The sequence below is a fragment of the Glycine max genome, chromosome 14, assembly GCF_000004515.6.
Source record: "Glycine max cultivar Williams 82 chromosome 14, Glycine_max_v4.0, whole genome shotgun sequence".
Lineage (NCBI taxonomy): Eukaryota > Viridiplantae > Streptophyta > Magnoliopsida > Fabales > Fabaceae > Glycine > Glycine max.
The window spans coordinates 27,770,013-27,796,001 of NC_038250.2; the positions used below are offsets into that span (position 1 = coordinate 27,770,013).

Consider the following 25,989-nt stretch of genomic DNA (forward strand, 5'->3'; position numbering starts at 1 on the left):
GCTTCCATATAATAATATACATTGAGACAAAGATATTGTTATCTTATTTTATTCTATACCAAAAATGCCTTAGAGTTATACACGTACGTAATTAAAAGTATGTGAGTCAATAGTGACAAGATAAATTAAATGTAGCTATCTTATGGAAAAGAATCTATAATTTTAAAGATAAAAAATAAGCTCAAGATATCATGTGACATTATTCATTCAGGTAAAAAATTTATTTTATATAATAGCGGACTATATGTTTTTATTTTATATTTGACACATATTTGATCTATCTTTGCATGGGATGCATAATAGTGTATGTATGTATATAATTAAATCATTTCAAAAAAAAAAAAAAAATTGGTACTGTGTTTTATACGTCCATTAAGGTGAAAAACTATCAAAAACAGTAAAAATACGTAAAAAATACAAATAATAAGTTCTCTTTGACGTGGATCACGTTTGTTTGATGTGATGAGAATCAAACAGCACTAAGAAATTTTGTTATGCAATTCAAAGGATTGGTTACGAATGAACAAGTGAGCATGGATAATATAGTTGATGTCAGATCGCGATCTTCTAAAACTCAGAAAAAATAACTCTGAAACATCTTACAGCATAAAACAATGGATATATTTGCAGCATTTATAAATTTATTATTAATAAACATAAAATATGAACCACAAAAAATTAAACTAACCGTCCATGTAGTTTTTTTTTTCTTTTTTTCTTTTTCCAAATCTAAGGGTTCTAATCCCATTCATATGTCGTATAAGAAACTTAATTAATGATCATAATTGTTTTTAGGAATGCGTGTGTTTGATCATCTTTAGATTCCTTATATAGTATTCTCAATCAATTACAAATAAGTTTGTGTTGCAATACGATAAAATGATTTTAATGATAGAAGAGTGATCATCAAAGCTTCGAAAAATGAGGTGTTTGCATCGTTTGCATTAACTTGGTCTTCCACTGAATTGCCATCATTGTATGAGGAGAAAAACGATCAACCAAATTAGACATGAAAAGGAACACATCTTTTCAACGAACACAATTTTTTTTTTCAAAGTGGATAACACTATTAGAGAAAAATGAAGTTCGAGTCCTAAGATAAAATTTGATTTAAAAAAAAGGCAAGATACACCTTGGTCTATTGCAAATACCAACCATTTATTACTTAATTAATTAATTCTCTCTTGTTGCCACACAATTTCTTCAAAAAGTAGACTGCAGTCATCACGCAATTTTTTCATAGTGGATTTTCGATTAAGCAATTAATAAACTGATTAATTTAACAAGTAACTGATATCTTTGGGTATAAATACTGAGAAGGGCAACCTCGTTCTTGCATTCAATACCACACAAACATAGTAATCAAGCACAGGCAATCTGACTACTCAAAACAAATAGAAATACTATATTTAGATAGAGAGAGAGAGAGAGAGAGAGAGAGAAAAAGAGATAAGTGCAATAATGGAGTGTTGTAAGAGGGTATATGAGTGGTTATGCAATTCAAAATCATATTTGATAATATTGAGCTTGCAATTTGGCTCAGCCGGCATGTATCTTATCACCATGGATGCTCTCAATAAGGGCATGAGTCATTATGTGTTTGTCGTTTACCGGAACGTCATCGCCACTATAGCTCTTGGCCCATTCGCATTTTTTCTTGAAAGGTTTCATCTCTTATCATCTAAAAATAATTAACATCAATATATGCATCATGCACGCTTGCATATTGCACATACATAGAATAGATAGAATAGGTTATCAAGAGGTTTAACTCAAGGTATTAAATAAGATGTGTAAATTATTATAAATCTTTAATATCTTTAATTTTTATAGAAAAAAATTATTCTTTTATAAAAAAAATGATAGAGTAGGTTCTTCATGATCATGATTCATGAACGTAATATTCCAGCCACCTTTACGTTGTTATGATCAATGGTTGATGCTGGTATGTTAGTTCTAGTTTTTCTGTTTATCTTTTGGTTAGTGTATATAGTTTATATCATTATATATGGATTATATTATTATTATTATACTATGTCTTTACAGGAGCTAAATAGTTTTATAGAACTGAGTTCAACGCATGCATTTTGAAAATTTTTAATTTCAGTATTATACATTTTTTGGAAGATTTTTTTTCAAGAAAATAATCACTTGTTTTTTTAAGAATTTCTTTGAGAAAATTAAAAAATGATTATTTATTCAAAATAAAGTAAACTAAGCACATACTTAAAATATAAATTCATATATTTAGCAATGATATTTCAACACTTTCCTTCTTTAACATTACTCCTACACACACTGTATATATCATTTTATCTTGTAGAAGAGATAAAAAAAAAAAATCAATTAAGTTTTTGTCTTTCACTTTTACCTTTGAAAAATAAAGAGTAAGAACTAAAGTAGTATTAAAATAAATGAACGTGAGAGAAATATTATTCAGAATATTTACCTTGATTATTATAATTGGCAAATGTTAACAAAATTTGTTAAAATGTAAAAATTTAAAATAATAAATTTAGCAATAATTTTAAAATTACTTATACATTAGATATTAGGCTTAAATATGTTAAGTTTTTATAAAATTAGAGAGCTTTGATTTTGTTTCCTTAAAAAAAATTCTATTTTTCATCCCTCTAAATTTTAGTATCATGATTTTTTATTATCTGTAAAATAAGTGAATTTTAATTTTGGTCTCCTTTAAAGAAACAATTTTCATCCCTTTAAAATCTAAAATCATTATTTTCGGTACCCTAGCATTCATTTTAGACAAATAGCTTTTCTTTTCAGGGATTTGAATATTTTATTTTAGAAATATTACATGCTGACATGATACTACAAATAATAATGGATGGTCACTCAAGATGGTCACTAGACCTTTTATTAAATTAAATACATAATTCATTAATGAAAGACATAGGACAATATGAGCCAAAAAATAATGTTTTTCTTTTTTCGGGAGATGAAAATATAAAAAGTTATAATGACCAAAATCAAAATGTGTTCACTTATAGGAATTAAAAAATATATATTTAAACCAAAATATTATAATAATCATTAAAAAATTATACTTTGTTCCTTAAGACACTCTTTAATCCTTATTGTTTGATTATAATAATAAATTAAAAGTAATGCTTCAATTAGGTTATTATTTTGTGTTTCTAATTATCTAAATATTTTATTATTATTATCATTATTTGCAGGAAAGTTAGGCCCAAGATGACAGTTCGGATATTTTCAGAGATTATGGCCGTGGCTTTTGTCGAGTAACGTCAATTCCTCCACTTACATGTTTGACAATTAATAAATGTTTATTTTCTCATTTTAAAGATATACATTTGTATTGCTATTTATAAATGCATTAAATTAATTATCTATAAATATATATATATATATACATATTAAATTAATTATTAAACATTATTTTTATCAAATTAATCACTAAAATAACATTTTGTTGTTTTTTTTAAATAAAAATGATTAAATGGATTAGAAATAAATATAGGACTAATTTAAAATTGTTATTAATGAAAAAAGATCAAAGCGAGTAATATCACAAGAATTTTAAAGAAAAATTATTTCTGAAATTTTTATGACTTCGATATTGATGTGAATTCGGTCCCTAATTTAATTTTAGTGGTGATAAAAGTTAACGTGTTAATTAATTTATGCTGTTATATGCAGGATAATACTTGATCAATGCTTCACGTTCCTTGGTATGAAGTACACATCAGCATCATTTGCGTCTGCCGTGATGAATTCCGTACCCTCCATTACCTTTGTACTAGCAATCATTTTTCGGTACGTAAGATATCATAATCAAGTCACATATATTAATTAATTAATTAATGACTAGTTTGATGCATATAACAGAAAACAAGCTAGCATGTACCCAGTGAATATCCTTCATAGATTCCACTATGTCATTAGCTTAAGACTACCGAGAAAACGGGGCAGTGTCGTAGTGGCTCTTAAGATATTTAATTTTACCCATTTATTTGTAGTGATAGGTCTATGTCATCGCATTCACGAATGTCATGAATTAATGCGTGTCATTTTCTTTCTTCACCCAACTAATTAATTAATTAATCTATTATTTTGTTTTTGCAACAAGAAAAAAGTAATCTGTATTTTTTTCTTAGTTAAAATTGCAAGATAAGCATGTTTGCTGTATATATTTTCTTGTTTTTATCATAACATATTTATAATTATGTGATAAGAAAACATTATTTTCCTTAGAAAGTGCATAAATAACTTATCACAAAAAACTGCTCTACCTTTTCAACATATTTGATGATTAAAACATACAATTTTCATTATCTTTTTTTCATTCTAAAATATGATAGTGTAGGAACATTTAAAAAAATAAGTAAAGATAAATACATAATTATAAATGTATAATAATTAATATTATATTAAACTTGTTTATTAAAAAAATAAATAATCAGATAAGATTAATTAAAGAAATAATTAATTGTAGTTAATTACAGGAATTATTAAGAGTCAATTCCTTATTTCTTCTCATTCTTAGAAGCCTTTATAAGTTATGTCTAAATATAGATAAATTATATCCGTGTTGTTAGGCCTTTTATGTCGAATTTTAGGTATCAATGTCTTAATCAATATTTTCCTTGTCTCCATACAACACAATACTCATATGGAGTTTTGTAGCATGGATAATTTACAACTTATACTAATCAATGGTGTCCATGAATAAAAAATCACTGTATAATAAATTATTAACTTTTTATAATAATTATATTAAAAGTCAAATCAATGATAATATATGATTAAATAACAATTTTATATAGAATTTTACACTTTGGGGCGCAGTATCATTAAACTCTAATTGAAATTTTAATAATCAAACGGTAATATTCTAATACTATGTCATTTATTATATTTGAGCAGATTGGAGCGCATGAACTTTAAGGAGCTAGGATGTATAGCCAAAGTGATTGGCACTGCAGTTAGTCTTGGAGGTGCTTTTCTAATGGCACTGTACAAAGGTCCTGTTGTTAACATTGCAGGCTCATCGGCTAGCCACGTGGGACAGCCTGAGAATGTGAACGACCCTTCTGGCAGTCACTGGCTCATTGGTGCATGTTTTCTCCTCATAGGTTGTGCTGGCTTCTCGGCTTTCTACATATTGCAAGTAAGTTTATCCACACACAGGGAATTAGTTGAATACCAGATAATCAAACAAAGTCCTATATACATACATGTTACAGACAAAAAAAATAATTATTGTCTAAAATGAGTGGTTGGAACCAAAAAAAAATGTTCAATTATGTGTGTCTGTAATTATTTTTAAATATACAATTGTTATTCACTATAATTTTACATAACTTGAGTAAGATTAAGCCAGAGGCGGAACCACGTTCAAGTTCATATGGACTAACTACCCCCTCGATTCACAAAATTTTCTTTACAATATTATATTACTATATTAGCACCTGATTTCAAACTTTAAAGAACTCGAGGCACATAATACATTTTATAATAATAATTCAAGATTTAGATAATAAATTCTATTCGGATAAAAAAAATTAAATTCTATTATTTTCAGAGTAAATATATATTTATAATTTATTAAATATGTTCATTAGTACTAACCCCTTATGACACTTAACTTTTTTTAAAATATTTTATATTCTTTAATCAACACAATATAAAACATCAAGTGATTGATTTGTCTAAAAAGAAACTCTGTTCCGATAAGTTAGTTTGAGTGAAATTGAATTTGATTTTCTTAATTAATATTTTAGGTTTTAATTTTGTGGGTAAAAAAATATTTTTTTTTTCCTTAATTTACTTTTATTTTATTCTATAAAATGTATTTAAAGCAATAATTTTAAACATTAGGTGGGAAAAGTAAGTTATTAATTGCTATAATTACTTTTAATTGTTCATATTAATTTTAGCTATAATTATTTTATTTTATGTTAATTTCTTTCTTGATATTATATCTTAGAGAAGTTTATTCATGTGTTAAATTTTTGCCCCCTAACAAAATTTCCTGATTCCGTCCCTGATTATCCCGTACATGTGGTTTCAGAAAATAAAATTATATAGCATTCATTAAAAAATTCACAATTAAATTTACATGCATGATAAATTATGTTAATAAAAGATTATATTATTATAACCTTTGTTATTGTATATATTGCAAGGGAAGCTTATGCATGATTTGATTATTTTGCAGGCCATAACATTGAGAAAGTACCCAGCAGAGATGTCCCTAGCCACCTGGGTTTGCTTTGTAGGTGCACTTCAAAGCAGTGCAGTTAGTTTTTTCATGGAGCGTAACAGCCCTGATGTCTGGTCTCTAGCATGGGATTCTAGGCTTGTTGCTTATGCATACTCGGTTAGTACCCATTGTTTGGGCTTAATGGCCCGACCCAAGTTACATTTTTAGCCCTTAGTCCTTCATTTTGACATGTTTTGATAATTTGTGATGATGCAGGGAATAGTAACATCAGCAATCCAATTTTACGTGCAAGGCATGGTTATTAAAACGACGGGGCCAGTGTTTGTGACAGCATTTAATCCCCTGCGTATGATCATAGTCACGGCCTTGGCCTGCATAGTCCTCTCAGAGAAACTTCACCTTGGAAGGTACTACCAAGTGAAGTGCTACATAATTGTTTCTCTTTTTTACAAGTATAAACTATCAAATTAAATTTATTTATGATTAATCTTTATTATAAAAAAATATATTAACTATCTTTAACAAGACATCACTTCCTGTTATATCCACAAAATCTTGAGTCTAGTTATTGACACATTTCAATTGTTTTCTGGTATTTCTATTCAATAAAAGATGTTTTTAATATTTATAAATTTTAATATCTTCAAAAAATTTGTTGATTTTAATCTTCATGATTTGTAAAATTTTAAAACATAATCTATATCATCATTACATCAACAACCATTATTAAGTCCCATCATTATTTATATTCCAAACCATAATTTTAAAAGTTATTATAAAGATTAAAACTAGAAAATATATATAAAAGACTAAAACTAAATAGAATCATATTTATAGAGAGTAAACATATATTTCAGTCTTTCTTTTTTTTCCTAGTTTCTCTTCCTGAATTCCAATTTTCTTATGAATATTATTTTCCAACTATCCGATGAATTGTATTATACCAGTATTATTGGAGGAGTGGTGGTGGTAATTGGGCTCTATCTAGTAGTGTGGGGCAAAGCTAAGGAACAGAAACATCTCATGCCACCATCCCCTGAAAAGGTTACCCTGCAACGCCAACAACAGCTACCAGTTACTGTACCCATAAGTGATGATGCCAATGATAATAATAAAGCTCAATTGGTCATAATTGGGGATAGAAAAGACGACGTGGAAGCCAGAACCACCACGGTCAATTTATGTGGGCCTTAATCGGATCACAAAGTAATAGTAGTAGTAAAGATAGTGTGACACTAGTCCATGATCAATGTACTGTGATCTTAACTGTACTTGTTTATTAAATGTTTCCAGAGTTGGGTAGTTTTATGCGAATTCTGAGCTTCACCTCCGCATTTTACGAGACATGAATTATGTACTTTTCAATTTAATTTATAGTGCATTTCGGTAGGATTTATCATCTTGCAAGTTTTAGCAGCTCGCGTTTTGAGTCTTACACTGTCCAAAACAGGTTTTTTTGAGATGTATGCTATATTTTTTTTTTCACCTTATGGTATCTTTAGAGAATTAGAGATTAATCTATGCGATAAAGAGATATATTTAAGAGATTAATACTTTTCAACAATTATTTCTCAATACATATATTTAAAAATCAATTTATTTTAGAGTGACTACATAAAAGATATAGTTATTTGTGGATTATATCATATCATATTGATTCTAATATTACACATTAAGAACATGGTTATAGTTACATCCAACTCACTTTGATCACCTTATATGAAGAGAAAGAATAATAGTATTGAATATGAGATAAGGATAAAACTTGAGAGAATGATACAGCCAGGTGCTAAGTTTCTTGAACACCTACTCCGGATACAACTAGATCAGAATGCATCCTCCAGACGAGGAGAAAACGTCATTCATCACTGAAGATGTCAACTTTTGCTACAAGGTCATGCCATTTGGCCTAAAAAATGCAAGCGCGACATACCAACGACTAATGGATCGAGTCTTCAAACAACAGATCAGACAAAACATTTAGGTATATATGGACGACATGGTTGTCAAGTCTCAAAGCATACCCCCAACATGTAGCGAACCTAGAATAAGTATTTGGGGAACTACCCAAATATGACATGCGCCTCAACCCTGGAAAATATACTTTCGGGGTAGGCGGCAACAAGTTCCCCGGCTTCATGATCACACACTGGGAGATTGAAGCCAATCCCTACAAATGCACTGCCATACTAGAGATGCACAGCCCAACCAACGTCCAAGAAGCACAGAAGCTCAACGGTAGGCTAGCATCCCTATCCAGGTTCCTTCCAAAGCTCGTTGAAAAGGCAAAGTCATTTTACAAACTGCTAAAAAAGATTGAGCCCTTCTCATGGGACGAGACTTATGAACAAGCCTTCCCAGCTTTCAAGAAGACCAGTTCTGAGTCAACCCAGGCCAGAAGCACCTCTACTCCTGTATCTCTCAGTGGCTGACGAAGCCGTAAGCTCAACCCTCGTACAAGAGGAAGGGAGGCATCATGCTCCATGACGCTGAGATGTGCTACCAAAGGATAAAAAAGGTAGCGCTAGCACACATCACTTCGGCATGATGACTTAGGCCCTACTTCCAGCGTCATCAAGTAGTTGTCAAGACGAACTATCCCATCAAATAGGTTTTGAGAAAGCTTGAACTTGCAGGAAAGATGGTAGCCTGGTCCGTCAAACTATCAGGGTTCGACATTCAGTGTGAACCACACGGTCCCATGAAGACACAATTCATGACTGATTTTCTGGTAAAATTCGCTAGAAATGACACAACCACGCCAGACTGATGGACCCTTTACTTTGACAGTGCGTCCAACATAAAAGGAAGCGGGGCAGGGATCCTCAAAGGCCCTAACAATATCACTCTAGAGCAAGCCCTCAAGCTCAACTTCAGAGCCTCAAACAATTAGGCAGAGTATGAGGCACTTATTGTAGGTCTGAAGCTAGCCAAAGAAGTCGAAGCCAAGCGGCTACGATGCTACACAGACTTATAGCTTGCCCAAGGATAGGTTTCCAACACATACCAAACCAAGGAAACAGTGCTGCTCAAATACTATCACATAGCAAAGTCTCTCATTGACAATTTTGACTATTTTGAAATGTACTACATCCCCAGGGAAAGCAATACCCGGGCGGACCTACTCTACAAGTTGGCCAGTACCAAGAAGGTTGGGCACCTCAAGACCATCATCCAGGAGATGCTCCAAACTCTCACTATAGATGCTGAGGAAATTATGACCGAAAAAGAGGAAGAACCAAACTGGATGACCCCCTACAAGAACTTCCTAATTCGGGGGGGGGGGGGGGGGTCTTACCACTAAACGAGGATGAAGCCGAACACCTCAAACGGAAGGCCAACTAATACACCATCCTTGATGACGAGTTAATCAAGTGCCTAAACAGTCAACAGGCAGACTACGTCATGAAAGAACTTCACAAAAGGATCTATGGTCTCCATACTGGAGGACGCTCCCTAGCCACCAAAGCGGTGCGAGCTAGCTATTAATGGCCAACACTCAAGGCAGATGCCCCTGACTTTACCAGGAAATGCGGATGATGTTAAGAGTTTGCAGACGTGCCACACACTCCTCCTAACAAACTTCATAGTCTGAGCCCCCATGACCCTTTGCCATGTGGGGAATGGACATCCTAGGACCACTGCCAAATGCCCCGAGAGCTGTCAAATACTTACTAGTTGTCATCAACTACTTCACCAAGTGGATAGAAGCAAGATCACTTCGGGGCATTATGTCCAGTGAGGTGGAAAAATTCACCTAGAAGCACCTCATCTGCAGGTACGGCCTCCCATACACCGTTGTCATCGACAAGGATACCCAATTCAAAGCTCAAACTTCTTGACAAGGCTAGGCATCAAGCACCCGGTCACCTCTGTCGAACATCCTCAAACTAACAAACAAACATAGGCAGCTAATAGAGTCATCCTTAAGGCCCCGCGAACTAGACTCGACAAGTCTAAGGGCCTATGGAAAAAAGAACTATACAGCATACTCTAAGCATACCATTGTACATCCCAGACAGCAACCAATGAAACTCCTTATCGACTTACAAATGGCACAGACACCATGATCCCCGTGGAAGTCAGGGAACCATCGACATAGAGACTATTGTTCTAGCAATAGCAAAACGAAGAAAATATGAGGGTGGAACTAGAAACCAACGAAGAAGTCTGAGAAATGGTGAAGGTTAAAGAAGAAGCTGCCAAACTTCGAGTAGTCAGAAGATACAATACTATCTATTTAATGCAATGCCAATTTTTATCATTTCTTTCCTATGCTTTATTGTTACTGTATGGCCTGATCATCCATGCATTAGTTTTAGGGGTTATACATTCGGAAATGGTAATTTCTAAAGAACTAGGAAAGGGCATCTAAATAATTCATTGTTAGGGATATAGTGACTTTGTTTTGCCTCTGTATACACCTCCATACATCATGCAATTTACTATTCTATCTTTGCAAATGGATTTGGGGAGAGAGAATAGATAAATTAGGCTCTCTATCGTGAGGGATCAGAGTTGTGTGTCTTAGTAGATGTGAGTGGAAATTGAAAAAGCATTAGATAGAGAAAAATCATCAATATTGCATCAAAGGTAGTTAGGCATGATAGGCCCCAACATATTTTAAATTATGAATTTATCATTAAGCATTATTATCTTTATCTTCTACATTTCTTATCTTTTACTCCAATCTCTTATCTCTTTAAATTTTTATCTTATCTCCTAATCTTCTATTTTAAATTTCTTACCCTTCTTATTTCTTACTTTCTCTAAATTTTACATTTAAATTTCTTATCTCTTGCTTGTAAATTGGGTTTACATCAATCTAACTACAAACAAAGTTCTTGTAGATTTGACACTTGGACTTCCGAGTAATTTATTACTTGAGACAAATTGGTATACCTGCCAACGAGTTAACAAGTTTTTTGCGTCGTTGTCGAGGATTTTGTTCTTCGTACTTGGTTTTTTGCATATTCCAATTTTAAAGCAATCAATTTTTATTTTTAACTTTGTATTTTTATTTTTTTTCAATTTTACTTTGTTCAATCTTATATTTTTTTAACAAAAAAAGTGTCTTTTTCTTGAGAGTCTATGCTTGCAGGGTGGAACCTCAGAAGAACTTAATCCATGGAAGATATTTTAAAGAGGTGGACTGAGCATCTTGAAAGCACACGATTAAGGGTCAGTCACCCACCACCGGTAAATTGTGATTTTTGTGGAGGAGAGCATTTCAATAATAATTGTCATCTCTACTCCATGGAAAATCATTGGTAGGGACACGAGTTACACCCTTACAATCAAAATGAAGAAAAAACATTTTCTGATATGGAGAATGTGTTTATGCAATTCATGGAAAAATCTCAAGCTAGCTTTAAAGCCAATCAAAACTCAATTCAAAATCTAGAGATTCAAGTTGGCAAGAGTTACTCCATGAAAAATTGTCAGTGGGAGCAAGAGTTACAACCTTACAATCAATATGAAGAAGAAAGAATTTCTAATCTTGGTAATTTGTTGATGCAACTCATGGAAACATCTGAAGCTACTCAACATGCAATTAAAAATCTGGAAATTCAATTTGGTAAGCTAGCAAAAGAAGTGGCTAAATTTTTTGTCACAAGGGAATACAACTTTGTAGAGGTTGAAGCTCATGAGGAAAGTCTTGTAGAAGAGCATGATTCAAGAGAAAAAGATGGAAAAAAAAGTGAGGAGAGAACACAACAACAATGGGAGAAGTGTTCACAAGTAGAAATTCCACCAGAAAGTATTCTCCAAGTCAATACCCCTCCTCATCAACTGATTGTCAAGGAAGAAAGGCATGAAGAACATGTAAATCTTTAAGTGCCATTCTCTCCTTAATCACCAGCACTTCTCTTGCAATGACATGGAAGACATTTATGGGATACATGAGTTTCATGGAGTCTCTATCTAATAGGTGAAAATGCAAGGAAGATGTGTTCTATGTGACCTTCATGCCACCTTGAAGGCATTGGACCTATCAAGCTAATGACGTTAAAGAAGTGCTTACTGGGAGGCAACCCAGGATTTCTTACCTAGTCTCTCTTTTAGTTAATTTCATTTGTGTTTTTTTAGGATAGTTGTGTTATTTCTTTTCTTTTGATTTCGTGCAGTTTAATTTCAGTCATTGAATAAAAATTGCATGATAGAGACATAGGAAATCAGTAATTGGCTATGACTTGTTCTAGATGAATGGATGAATGAGATATACTGTGTATTGATGAAATGATTGTGAAATTTTTTATTCTTTTGTGAGCAAGTGTTATTGTGAGTGATGAAGTATGAATCGAAAGCACAAGAGTGAAGAGGTTAGCACGTCTGAATGAAAATCATGGTATGGTAAACCGAGCACTTCATAAATGTCCGGTGAGATATGTGACCTTATAATTGTGAGAGAATGATTGCTCTTAATTTCTTGATTTTGCATGATTCTTGGACTATTGAGTACATACATAAGGTGGAAATGATTAAGTCCTTGTTTTGATTTTCTTAGCCACTAAGCCAAATAGCTAACCTTTTACAAGAATAAATCCCTTGCACCCTGTTGAGCCTAATGTGAATAAATTGTCTTTGAAACCCGAGCCGAATAAAATTAATGAACGCCTTATCTTAGGTTGTACGAGAGCACAAGTTAAGACAAATTTACCCTTAATTTGAGGAGAGGAGGGTTCTTGGGTGAAAATTTTTGTTTCAGGAATAACACACATCCAGAGGAAACTGCATTATATGATCAATTGCTACAGTACTAATGTAATTCAGTTTTTATAGATTCTATTGATAAAAAAAGAAGAAGAAAAAAGTATGATTCAAATAAAAAACTAATAGCAACTATGTACCAAAGAAATTTTGTGTGCTGTTAAGAATGGAAGACATGAAAGTTAGGGCTGTGAAATATAAAGGCATGGGTTATTAGAAAAATATGAGGTAGGTGCTCTCTTAGAACCAAACTTTGAATCCAAAGAAAAACCATGTGTTCCTTGTTAGCCCAGCCATGTTACAAGCCTAAAAAAGCTGTTAGTAATCCAGAGTATGTATGTATGATTGCCTTAACTGAGAAGAAGTGCAAAGTTGGAAACATTAGTTCAGTTGTTGAATTTAAAAAACACTCTTAGCCAAGACACTTGTGTGTTGAAAGAAACACTAGCCTTGTAAGGAATGAAGTGTGGTAATTTTGCCTTGATGAAATTTTTATTTGCTAACCTTTTGCATCTCCATGTGCACTCCTTCATGCTCTCATCATAAGATCAAGACAAATGCATGCTTGAGGGTCATCCATTGAAAGGTGTGAAATGGTTTGCGGTTATCTCATGTGTCGGTATATTCAGAACTTGTCTTTTGCTTGAGAACAAACAAAGATTTTAATTTGAGGGAGTTGATAAGTTTAAAGTTTGAGTTAATTTGATAGTTAATTTTGGCTAAGAATGATTATAATTTCTTCACTTTACTGTTGTTTTTAATGAAATAATGAAGAAATTAATATCTTTGCAATTTTTTATCAGGAGAAGTTAAAAGAAAAAGATTTCAAGTGCTTTGGAGGAAAATTGATGCAAAAACTGGAAGAAAAAGCATTGAAGAAATGTTGAAGAATGGGATAGCTCACTTAGCGCACAAGACAGGCCCAACGCGTCTCCTCACTTAGCGGCCTGCTCATGCTTAGCGCAAAGAAGGCCCATTAAGAAGCTCAAAGGCGCGCTTAGTGTGAAAGCTTGCGCTAAGCGCGAGGTCTCTTGGAAATTAAGCTACCTTAGGCCTATAAAAGGAGTAGGAAGCAAAGGAGAAATACACACCTACACACCAATCCCTACACATCGAGACTCAGAGCTCTCTAATGAATATATTCTAAGCTTGATCATCTCTAATAAGGGAAACCCTCTTTCTATGTCCTTTATCCCTTTCTCCTCCTCTATCCATTTCTCTTCTTCTACCTACATCAGTCCCTAAAGTGTAAAGCTTCTCATGACAATGAGAGGTTAAAATCCCATTGTTGGGAGCCTGGCAACCAAATTTCCTTGTAATGTAATATTTCCTTACTATCTATTTAATGCAATGCCAATTTTTATTATTTCTTTCTTGTGCTTTATTGTTACTGTATGACCTGATCATCCATGCATTAGTTTTAGGGGTTATACAATGGGAAATGATAATTTCTAAAGAACTGGGAAAGGGCATCTAAACAATTCATTGCTAGAGATAAAGTGACTTTGTTTTTGCCTCTGTATACATATTCATACTTCATGCAATTTACTATTCTATGTTTGCAAAGGGATTTGGGAGAGAGAATAAATAAATTAGGCTCTTTATTGTGAGGGATCAGGGTTGAGTATCTTAGTAGATGTGGGTGGAAATTGGGAAAACATTAGATAGAGAAAAATTATCAATATTGCATCAAAGGTAGTTAGGCATGTTAGGCCCCAACATATTTTAAATTCTGAATTTATCATTAAGCATTATTATCTTTATCTTCTACATTTCTTATCTTTTACTCTAATCTCTTATCTCTTTAAATTTTTATCTTATCTCCTAATCTTCTATTTTAAATTTCTTATCCTTCTTATCTCTTACTTTCTTTAAATTTTACATTTAAATTTCTTATCTCTTGCTTGTAAATTGGGTTTGCATCAATCTAAGTACAAACAAAGTTCCTGTGGATTCGACACTCGAACTTCTGAGTACTTTACTACTTGAGACAAATTGATACACTTGCCAAAAAGTTGACATATGGTGAGTCCGAGGTGAAGCCAAAAAAAATCCCCAAGCAGAAAAGCTTGGCCCCAACTGAGAAGGTCCCTTCAAGGTCACAACCAACATTGACAACGGAGCGTACCGACTACAAGAGTTGGATAGCAAAGCAATCCCACGAACATGGAATGCCACCCACTTGAAGTTCTACTTCAGCTGACCTACACTCTAAACCCAATGTTGTACTTTTTTACCTACTCAAGTCTTTTGTCCCTAAAATACAAAATCATGGGTTTTGGTTTGGAAGGTTTTTAACGAGACACATCTGGGGTAAGAAAGGGAATTTTTACTCAATTACATACACTAAATAAAATTCTAGATCCCTTCCTTTTCACATCTCTCTTATCAAGACAAAAGGATCCATAGTTGTACCTCCGAGGCTCTTAAAACCCAAGGTTCGCCCTTGGCGAGCCTTCTTCTAGCATTACGACTCCAGAGTGTGCCACCCACAATGAGTGAAACACATGCAAGAGCATATCACTATGGTGACTCCAGTACATATTACCCACAACAAGTGGCATGTGCGCATGAGCACCCTTGAGAGAGAAAAGAGAGGGAAAATCATTATGATTTTCGCATACCCACTAGAGAGTGTTTTTCAAATTGCAACTGCAAATACGTTTACCATTGGATCGGGTTGATGTTTTTACAGTAAGTTCTACACACATGATACTTCAAATTATCCGGTTGGATTGTCAAAAAGATATCTGGAGAGAGATAAGTGTTTTGCATTCTATATTCTATATTTTGGGGTTTCATCTTCTTGTCTCTATTGTACCAATTGAGGGTCTGTTTTGATTTGGTTGCTTGTAGCATGTTTCAGTGCACTTGTTGGAGACTCTCTTGTATCTTTATTGATTATAGTGGAGTTATTTCTTTGGTCTAGACGACCCATGGTTTTTACCCTTGCATTGAGGGGTTTTCCACGTTAAACAAATTGGGTCTCTGTTTTTTTTTTTTTTAATTTTTATTTTGCGCTCTATATTTTATTGATGCTCCATAGAGGTTTTTGCAAGTTTGGGAGAATTTATTTTCATTGTCTATTACTTTTTTATTGATTTTGTTATTGTGTTGGCCTATTTCCCCCCATCAAACATTGCTCTATTATAGAGTTTGTTATTGTGTTGGCCTATTTCCCCCCATCAGAGTGGTATCAGAGCCGATAGTTTGACTTGGTGACCGGCTTAGATAAGTAAGATGGCGGTGATGGATCCTTAGCCTTGGGAATCCCTTGTATCGAAAGTCTTCCTAGCGGTGGATCCAGGCGACGTGTCCCGTGAGTGGAGCGACGATACAAGTACTGCAAGTACCTAGAACATGTGGGCTCTAATGGCTATACTCGTGGATAATAATGACTTCCGCTTGAGGGGGAGACTACCATGTAGAAGAAAATCACACTTGAGGGGGAGATTGTTGGAGTACAAGTTTGAGGTGAAGTCCCACATTGAGTAAAAGTGGAAAAGTTGAGCACCATATAAGTGAGGAGAAGACCCATAAACCTAAGCCTTAAGGTTTTGGGTTAAAGTGTGGTGTCAAGTTCCCATATGTGGTTACTCATGGCTCATTGGTGTAAATCTAACTGGTGTTTACTCCCCTCGAATTCCCCAACAACTCATCAGAGTTGTATCAGAGCTCTTTGGTTAAGGGGTTGTTTTTCTACTTGCTTGAACGATTGAGGCACATATGAAGGGTGATAGAGACTAGAGCATGAGCAAGTCTAGGTCTCGGTACAAGAATGTTGAGTGCTATTATTATCACAGAACATGGCATATCCAGAGGAATTGTTTTCTATGGAAGAAGGAGAGTAAAGATAAGAAAGGTAAGTGTGTGACTACTGCTACTAGTGATGATCTTGTTATTCTCCATGACCCTAATTCTCTTAATCTTGTATTTGATGAGAGCATGTGAATAATTGATAGTGGTGCTACATTGCATGTTACAGCCAGGAAGGAGTTCTTCACATCTTACACTCCAGGTGATTTTGGAGTCTTGAAGATGGGTAATGATGGTGTGTCCAAGGTGATTAGTGTTGGTGATGTTTGTTTGCAAACCAACATGGGAATGTAGTTGCTACTTAGAGGAGTGAAACATGCTCTGGATGTCCGCTTTAACTTGATCTCTGTGTAGGTACTTGATGATGCTAGTTATGATAACCATTTTGGTTCTGGAAAGTGGAAACTCACCAAGGGTAACCTGGTTGTGGCCAAGGGGGAGAAAATTTCAAAGTTGTATTGGACAAAAGCTTTGGTTGCTAGAGACAGTATGAATGCTATGGATATGGAGGCATCTTTGTGGCACCGAAGGCTTAGTCATATCAGTGAGAAAGGGATGAGTTGTTTAGCCAAGAAGGATATGCTTCCAGGATTGAAGAATGCAGATTTAGAAAAATGTTCTCATTGCATGGTTGGTAAGCAAACCAGAGTATCTTTCAAGAAGCATCCTCCCTATAGAAAAGCTGAGTTGCTTGAATTGGTGCATTCAGATGTTTGTGGCCCTTTGAAGGTGAAATCCTTTAGTGGCACACTTAATTTTGTTACCTTCATTGATGACTGTTCCAGGAAACTTTGGGTCTATGCTTTGAAGACAAAAGACCAAGTTCTTGAGAAGTTCAAGGAGTTTCATGTCCTAGTTGAGAGATAGCCAGGCAAGAAGCTGAAATACATTTGTACTGACAATGATGGTGAGTATTGTGGACCATTTGATGTCTACTGCAAGCAGCATGGTATTGCTCATGAGAAAACTCCTCAATTGAATGGTTTGGCGGAGAGGATGAACAAGACATTGATTAAGAGAGTGAGATGTATGCTCTCTGAAGCAAAGTTACCCAAGCACTTCTGGGGCGAGGCACTGTACACGATGATGCATGTTATCAATCTTAGTCCTGTTGTTGCTTTAAATAGTGAGGTGCCGAACAAAATTTGGTTTGGCAAGAATGTGAAGTATGATCACTTAAGTTGGATGCAAAGTCAGGGAAATGTACCTTCATTGGCTATGGTGAGAATGAATTAGGTTACAGGTTCTATGATCATGTTGAGAAGAAGCTTGTTAGAAGTTGTGATGTGAAATTCATGGAAGACCAAACCATTGAAAACATTGATAAGGTCAAGAAGTCTACACCCAAGGAAGACAACAGTGTGGCTGATTTTCAACTAGTTTAGCCGCCTATTCAGAATTTGAATACTGATGTTCGGAATGATTTTATTGTCCAGCAACCTGGAGATGAGGTAGATGTTCATACTAATGATGATGAAGAAGAGGAGCATGACATGTCACAAGATGAAAATCTTGGTGATGCTACCAAACCACCTCAAGTTGAACTCAAGTGGTCCAATAGGAAGAGATAACCTTCTAAGAGGTATTCTCCTAATGAGTATGTGAATACTGATGTTCAGAATGATGTTGGTGTCCAACAACCTAGAGATAAGGTAGATGTTCCTACTGATGATGAAGAAGAGCATGCCATGTCACAAGATGAAAATCTTAGTGATGCTATCGAACCAACTCAAGTTCAACTTAGGAGGTCCAACATGGAGAGACAACCTTCTAAGAGGTATTCTCCTAATGAGTATGTGATCCTAACAAATGATGGAGAACCTGAGTGCTTTAGAGAGGCCATGAAAAGTGAAGAAAATAGAAAGTGGCTGGATGCAATGAAGTTTGAAGTTTGTTGTGATATCACCGGTTTGGCGGTCACCTCCACATAGTTGTGAGGGGGGAGATTTGTTGGGTTTTTTTGGGCTTCCTTCCTATGTGGAGTAAAAGCCCAAATGAGAAGACCCATTTTGTCTCACTTATTTAAGTGGAGAGGGTTTAGATTATATATATATATATATATATATATATATATATATATATATATAGAGAGAGAGAGAGAGAGAGAGAGAGAGAGAGAGAGAGACTCATTTGAAAGGGAAAAACCGTTACAAATCATTGAGAGAGAAAGAAGAGGGAAAATCACTGTGATTTTCACATACCCATGAGAGAGCGTTTTTCAGACTGCAACTGTGGATTTGTTCACCGCTGGATCGGGCTAAATTTTGGATAAAAGGTTCTACACACATGATACTTCAGTTTGTTCGGTTGGATCGTCTAAAAGATATCTAGAGTGAGATAAGTGTTTCACAGTCTCTGCTCTATATTTTGGAGTTTCAACTTCTTGTTTCTATTGTACCAATTAATGATCTATTTTTATTTTGTTGTTTGTAGCACATTTCATTGCACTTGTTGGAGACTCTCTTGTATCTTTATTGATTATAGTGGAGTTATTTCTTTGTTTTGGACGACCCATGATTTTTACCCTTGAATTGAGGGGTTTTTCACGTTAAACAAATCGTCTCTGTTTTTTTTTAATTTCTATTTTGCGCTCTATATTTTATTTGTGCTCCTCACAGGTTCTTATAAGTTTGGAGGAATTTATTTCCATTACCTATTACTCTATTATAGAGTTTGTTATTGTGTTGGCCTATTTCCCATCAGACATTACTCTATTATAGAGTTTGTTATTGTGTTGGCCTATTTCCCCCATCAAGCAAGATAAACAAAAGAGCTGGAATCCGGGAAAATATTGGTAGGAGAGTTGGAAAAAGTGATCACAAGAAAGTTGACACAAAGAGTGGCATGAAAGATGGGAGGACCGGTGGCCAGAGTTTGTTAGAGACAACACAACGATTTTCCATAGTAAACACACCCGCAAAAAGTGGTGGATATTTTCAGAATGTTGTCTTTATTAAAAATTTGTCCTACTAAACACACTCTGGTTCATGTGTTTCCAAAGGACCTACACTATAGTGCACCATAAATAAATCAGAGTCTTCTTAGTGATAGGCGACTCGTTGTTGAGACGATGCTTCCAAAACTGCATATTAGTTGATGCAAGGAACACTGTTAACAAGTTCGCCCAAGCATGTAAGTTCTTCCAAATATTCACCACTTTTCGCAGTAAAACAGGTCATGCCCTATAGGTTTGTCTTCTTACAAAAAATGCATTTATAATCAGAGATAGGTAAGCAAATATTCCTCTTTAATAAGTTATCCCTTGTGAGCAATTTGTTGCTCAAAACTCTCCACAAAAGATATTAATTCTCGGTGGAACTTTTATTTTACATGTGATAGAAAATTTCCATATGTTGAATTTCCATTAAATTTACACACATTGCAATGTATTTCGATTTGATTGTGTACAGTTCAGACTTTTCGTCCCTCCAAAACCACTCATCACTCACATCCTTTTTAATATTAACATTTTGTAGCAATCCTTCAAGAAAATTCACCATAATTTCCTCCCACTCAAAACCCTCACGATGCCATATCAAATTTCATTTCCAAATCCCACCTATCCACACTCCTATACTTCCAATAGTATTTTTTGTGTGTGTAGAATATAAGAAAATCCCAGGATATGTATTTTCCAGTGGTACTTGACCAAACCAAGTATCATGTCAAAATTTGATATTTTCCCCACCACCAATTTTCCACTCCGCCGTGCCATTAAACCAATTTATTTTGCTTCTTGCCTCCACATACCTTAATTATGTAAATTTCTCCAGCATAGAGATTAATTTTTATTAACCTCCTCTCCAAGTTCTCAACAAACTCCATATTTAGATTTTAACACTTTCCTCCATAGAGCTCCCTTATGATAGAACGAATCTCGTGACTTTGCTAGGAGCACAACATTGAAATGTGAATCTTTTTTATACCCAACTCCCAATGACTTTTAGGCAATTTTATTTTGTCCCAACTAAGATGCCACTTTTTTTTCTCTCTTCTTCACGTTCCCACAAAATTTCTAAGTATTTTGACAATTTTTTTCACCATTAATTTTGAAAAAAGATAGAACATCCCTAAAGAAGACAACACTGAATTTATAAGACACGCCTTTCCCGCCAAAAATAACACCTTATGGTTCCACCCTAACAACTTCTTTTTCAAATTTCTAAAAATAGGATTCCAAGTATCTTCTATCCTAGGATTAACACCTACGGGAATACGAAGATATACAAAAGTAATATGCAAAATTTTACAATTCAACAAGTCAACATACCTTTTGGTGACCTCCCCAAGCTCCTCTAATGATACAAAAACTACTTTTGAAGAAATTTACTTTTATCCCACACACCAATATAAAGAACCTCAAGATACTCTTATAGTCATGATGTTTGAAATGGTAGATTCAATTGGAAGTGATGTTGAAGATCATGAACGATGATTTCTTGAAGTGTATTCTAGCAATGTCCTAAAGGACTTATCCGCGGTATCCCGCGCAAGTCCCCTAGGATACAACAATATCTTCTTAAATAACTTTGAAAACATATTTCAAATTTCTCAAACACAGACTCAGATGATAGAAACAAATTTTGCAAAACAAAATGAGTTTTGAAACAAAATCAAATTCAAACCCTAAGTTAGTATAAACACAAAGAAAGTAAAAGAACTATTAGACATAGAGATTTATACTAGTTTGTCTTAACCACCAAAACTATGCCTAATTCTTAGTAAACTATCAAGTTACACTAACTTTATCAAAGTTACAAGTATTTGTCAATGTCACTTTTGGCTCTACAACTTAAGCATGAAACAACCTAGTATTCATTGTCCTACCAAGCCTTTGCTAGCTCTAAACAAATAAAAATATTTGAGGTTTGTTTGCTCACTGACTAACTCTTAATCATCTTACAAACGAATATAAAATCTAAGCTCTTAGTCTTTTCTCACAAGATATACAAAGTGTTTTTTAGAGTGTTTCCAACATTACATGAATGTACAAAAAGCCTTGTATAGAAAGAATTTGAATGATGGCGCATAAGTTCATATGTTTGTTCTTCAAAGCTTCTGGTATATATAGGCCTTTTTCAACAAGTGTCAATTGTATATAAATGGATAGATTTCTTTACTTGAGCTCACGTCTGAAGATTATTGCCATTGGAGTATTTAATGCTTGCATATTGCAGAAGACCTACCAATATGTTATCTTTCCCCACCTCAAAGCTATGAAATAGACCTTTGCCAATTGCTCTCGTCATACCACATATTTTTGCCATAATATTAAAAAGAAAGGGGACTAATGGATCCCCTTTCCCTCAAGCCTTTAGTCACCATAAATTCACTTGTTGAGTTCCTATTTACTAACATTGACACCCTACTACTCACCAAACAAGCCTTGATCCATTTAATCCATATTTCAGCGACACCCTACTACAATAATCATACATAACTAAATAATTTTGGATCTGCTTAAGGTGGTTGTGAGTTGTTTATTTTTTGTTTCCAAAACAAAACGTGTTTACAAAAATGGAGCTGAAATGGTTTTTAAACCATTTTTGAGACACTTTTACACTCATTTTCAAAAATAAGAAAAAGAGTTTGTGAATTTGGTTTAGTTTTAAAAAAACACATATTTCCCATATTTGATAATGACACTTTTTGTTGTCACTGCCACCACCACCACCACCACCATCACTATCACCAATGCAACTATCACTGCCACCACCACCAATACCACCTTTGTCACCACCACCACCACACCACCATTGCTTGCCGACACTAACACCACTACCACCACTGTCACCATCACTACCATCGCCATTGACATTTGTATTACCACCATCGCCATCGCTATTGCCACCACCACAACCACCGTCACTACCACCACTATCACCATCACCGCCATCGCCATCGATATTTGTATTACCACCATCGCCATCGCTATTGCCGCCACCACAACCACTGTCACTACCACCACTACCTTTGTCACCGCCACCACTGTTACTGTCACCACCATCATCACCGACATTACTACCACCACAACTACTAAAGCCACCACCACCATCACCGTCATTTCTACCACCACCACTCACCACCCTACCATTGCTACCATCACATCCAATACCACCTGTCATCGTTACCACCATTACAGCCACCACTAGCTACCATCACCACCGCCATTGCAATCACCATTGCCATCAAAATCATTGTCATTACTACCACCACCACCATCACCGCAATCATTGCCGCCACCATCGCTACTACCACCACTACAACCAATACCACATTTATCACTGTCACCACCACCGCCACCTGATGCAATCCTACCCTTTAAGGGTATTGGATAGAAGATTCCAAGAGGATTGAGCTAGAGCTGTTAAAGAAGGCCCTAGGGTTCTCATGAACCTCAGGGTAGATTTCTGAGCCCATGGGCCAAGGTTAGGTCCACTCTTCTTTGTAAATATTAGAATAGGTTTTTCCATCTTTTGGGCTTTGTATTTTGGCCATTCTAGTAGTATAGGGTTTTAGCCTTATATTTCAGGACATTTTGAGTAGTCTTTATAGTAGAGACTTTTTTGTATTTTCATGTATTTTGGCATGGGGTGAACTTACATATTATAGGGGGTGTGTGTGTAGCTAAGCTCTAGCTTCTCATCTCAAGGAGGTGAGCTTTGCTATTAGAGGGGTGTGTATAGCTAAGCTCTAGCTTCTCTAGGAATCTTCTCTAGGAAGCTTCTCAAGGAGGTGAACTTAGTTATTAGAGGGGTGTGTGTAGCTAAGTTCTAGCTTCTCAAGGAAGTTTCTCAAGGAAGTTACCTAGGCTATAAATAGAAGCATGTGTAACACTTGTTGTAACTTTGATGAATGAGACTCTTGTGAAACACACTTCAAAGTTCAACTTCTCTCCCTCTTTTCCTCCTTCAATTTCGTGCTCCCCTTCTCTCTTTCTCTCTCTCTCTCTCTTTCTTTTCCTCCATTGAAGTGTCCTCTCTAAGCATCTTATCCAAGGCACTCTCTTGGTGGTGAAGCTCCTTCTTCCATGGCTTATTCCCTAGTGGATGGCGCCTCCTCTCACCTTTATTCCTTTATCTTCCATTGCACCTCCATGGTGGAAAATCACCATTGAAGGACCTCATTGAAGCTCAAAGATCCAGCCTCCATAGAAGCGTCACAAGCAAGCTTCCATCAAGTGGTAATCAGAGCACAAGAGCTTCAAGTAGGTGCTCCTTAAACCTCCATTAATTTTCAGCTTTACCTTCTCCTCCATTGTTGCTTCTTTATTTTCTCCATGTATCTCCTCACATGTCTTGTGCTAAATGTTGTTAACATGATTCTTTAGAATTTCCACTGATTAAACTTGCTATAGAAGCTAGATTTGATTTTCTATGGTTCAAATTTCTTGTTCTTGTTCTTGAACCATGAATTTTGTTGAGTTTTGGTTCCTTTGAGTTTTGTCTTGCTATTTTTTTGTGGCTGAAACCCAAATCATAAAATTCTTACAAAAACATTAAAGTAGAAGAAAACCTCAAAATTCTAGAGTGACTTGTTCACCTATTGTAGTTTTGTCATATAAGTTATGTCTAGTCATGAAACTTGTCACATAAGATTCCTTATGTTGTGCTGAATTTTACTTTTCTTGTTTCTTTGTCTAACTCATTTGTTCATGAGTGTGTGAAATTATTTTAGCCTATTAGTTGATTTGAGTCAAATATTGCATGTTAATTAGTCCTTAACATGTTCATGCAAAATTCTTAGAAAGTCTTTGATTGTGAACCTTTTCCTGAACTTTTAGGTTTTCTTATGATTGTGTCTATTGTGAATTTGAGTTTTGGTAATTGAATTACTGGCTGAAATTCTGATCCTAAGTGAATATTGAACTCCTAAAATTGTGGTAAGCAAGCCTAGTGAGTTCAACATACATAGGAAGGTTGAAAGTAAGCCTAAGACAATCAATATACCATGCTTAAAAATTCAAAATCTAAAATCGCTGGTGCTGACAGCTTGAACATACAAACTTGTAAAAATTACTGGGAATTGGTCACTGCAAATTTTGAGCTAAACTTTTTACTGAATTTTCTAGACATCTGGAAAAAAATAATCAAGTGATTTGGATAAAAAGAAAAAATAATAAAAATCACACAAGTTGGCAGGATGATCAATGTCCAAGGAAAAAAAAGTGAAAGGGAAATGTGCTTGTTGTTTTGACTCAAAATTTGTTCTATAATTGGTGTCTATTCTAGACCAGTCTTAGTTCTGAAATTTTAATTGAAAAGTAGTGTGAAAAAAAATGCCAAAATTTTTAGTTTTTTTTACTCTTCTCTAGAGCCATTCTAGGTTTCTCTTTGACTCCTAGTTTGCTTTTATGTGTTTTTCATTGTTTTAATTGTTGAATAATCCTTGAAAATTTGAGTCCTAGCCATTCTAGGTTTTCTTATGATTGTGTCTATTCTGAATTTAAGTTTTGGTGATTGAATTGCTGGCTGAAATTCTGATGCTAAGTGAATATTGAACTCCTAAAACTATGGTAAACAAGCCTAGTGAGTTCAACATACATAGAAAGGTTGAAAGTAAGCCCAAGGCAATCAATATACCATGCTTAAAAAATTCGAAGTTTGAAATCGCTGGCGCTGGCAGCTTGAACATACGAATTTGTAAAAATTACTGGGAATTGACCATTGCGAATTGTGAGCTGCAAATTTTACTGAATTTTCTAGACATCTAGACCAAAATTATAAAAAAAAAACCAAGTGATTTGGTAAAAGGAAAAAATACGAAAAATCACACACGTTGGCAGGAAAATGAGTGTCTATGAAAAAAAAAGTGAAAGTGAAGTATGGTTGTTGTTTTGGCTCGAAATTTGTTTTATAATTTGTGCTTATTTTATATAAATCATAGTTCTTAAATTTCAATTTAAATTTAGTATGAAAGAAAGTGGCAAAACTAGAGGTTTCTTGAATCTTATTTTTTTAGTTTTTTTTACTTTACTCTAGAGCCATTCTAGGTTTCTCTTTGAGTCCTATCTTGCTTTTATGTGTTTTTCATTGCTTTAATTGTTAAATAATCCTTGAAAATTTGTCTTGTTAAAAATCTATTGGTTTAGCTTTAATTTCATTTTTTTTGTCTTTGGTTATTGTTTGTCTCTTTGTTTCCATGTTTGTGAGTTGCCATATAGGGAATTGGAAAGAAGGATTGGTGCCATCCCTTGAAGAATTTGAGTCAAGAAGCAAGGGGCCAACCACCTTAAGAGCTATTGGACTATGAAG

At 34.6% G+C, this 25,989-nt stretch overlaps 2 protein-coding genes across 2 annotated transcripts; one reads left to right on the forward strand and one right to left on the reverse strand.

Moving 5' to 3' along the window:
- The first annotated feature begins 1,334 nt into the window (after nt 1-1,334).
- Nucleotides 1,335-7,607, forward strand: LOC100813852 (WAT1-related protein At4g08290). Its single transcript, XM_003544631.4, has 7 exons — nt 1,335-1,664; nt 3,201-3,263; nt 3,682-3,798; nt 4,909-5,152; nt 6,203-6,364; nt 6,464-6,615; nt 7,156-7,607. The coding sequence occupies exons 1-7, from the start codon at nt 1,462-1,464 to the stop codon at nt 7,400-7,402; spliced, it is 1,188 nt and encodes a 395-aa protein (XP_003544679.1). The 5' UTR covers nt 1,335-1,461; the 3' UTR covers nt 7,403-7,607.
- Nucleotides 7,608-20,933: 13,326 nt separating this feature from the next.
- On the reverse strand, nt 20,934-22,860 carry LOC102667112 (loricrin-like). The gene is made up of 2 exons (XM_014766795.2): nt 22,382-22,860; nt 20,934-20,940 (listed from the first exon to the last, which is right to left on the reverse strand). The coding sequence occupies exons 1-2, from the start codon at nt 22,858-22,860 to the stop codon at nt 20,934-20,936; spliced, it is 486 nt and encodes a 161-aa protein (XP_014622281.2).
- Between the last annotated feature and the right edge of the window lie 3,129 nt (nt 22,861-25,989).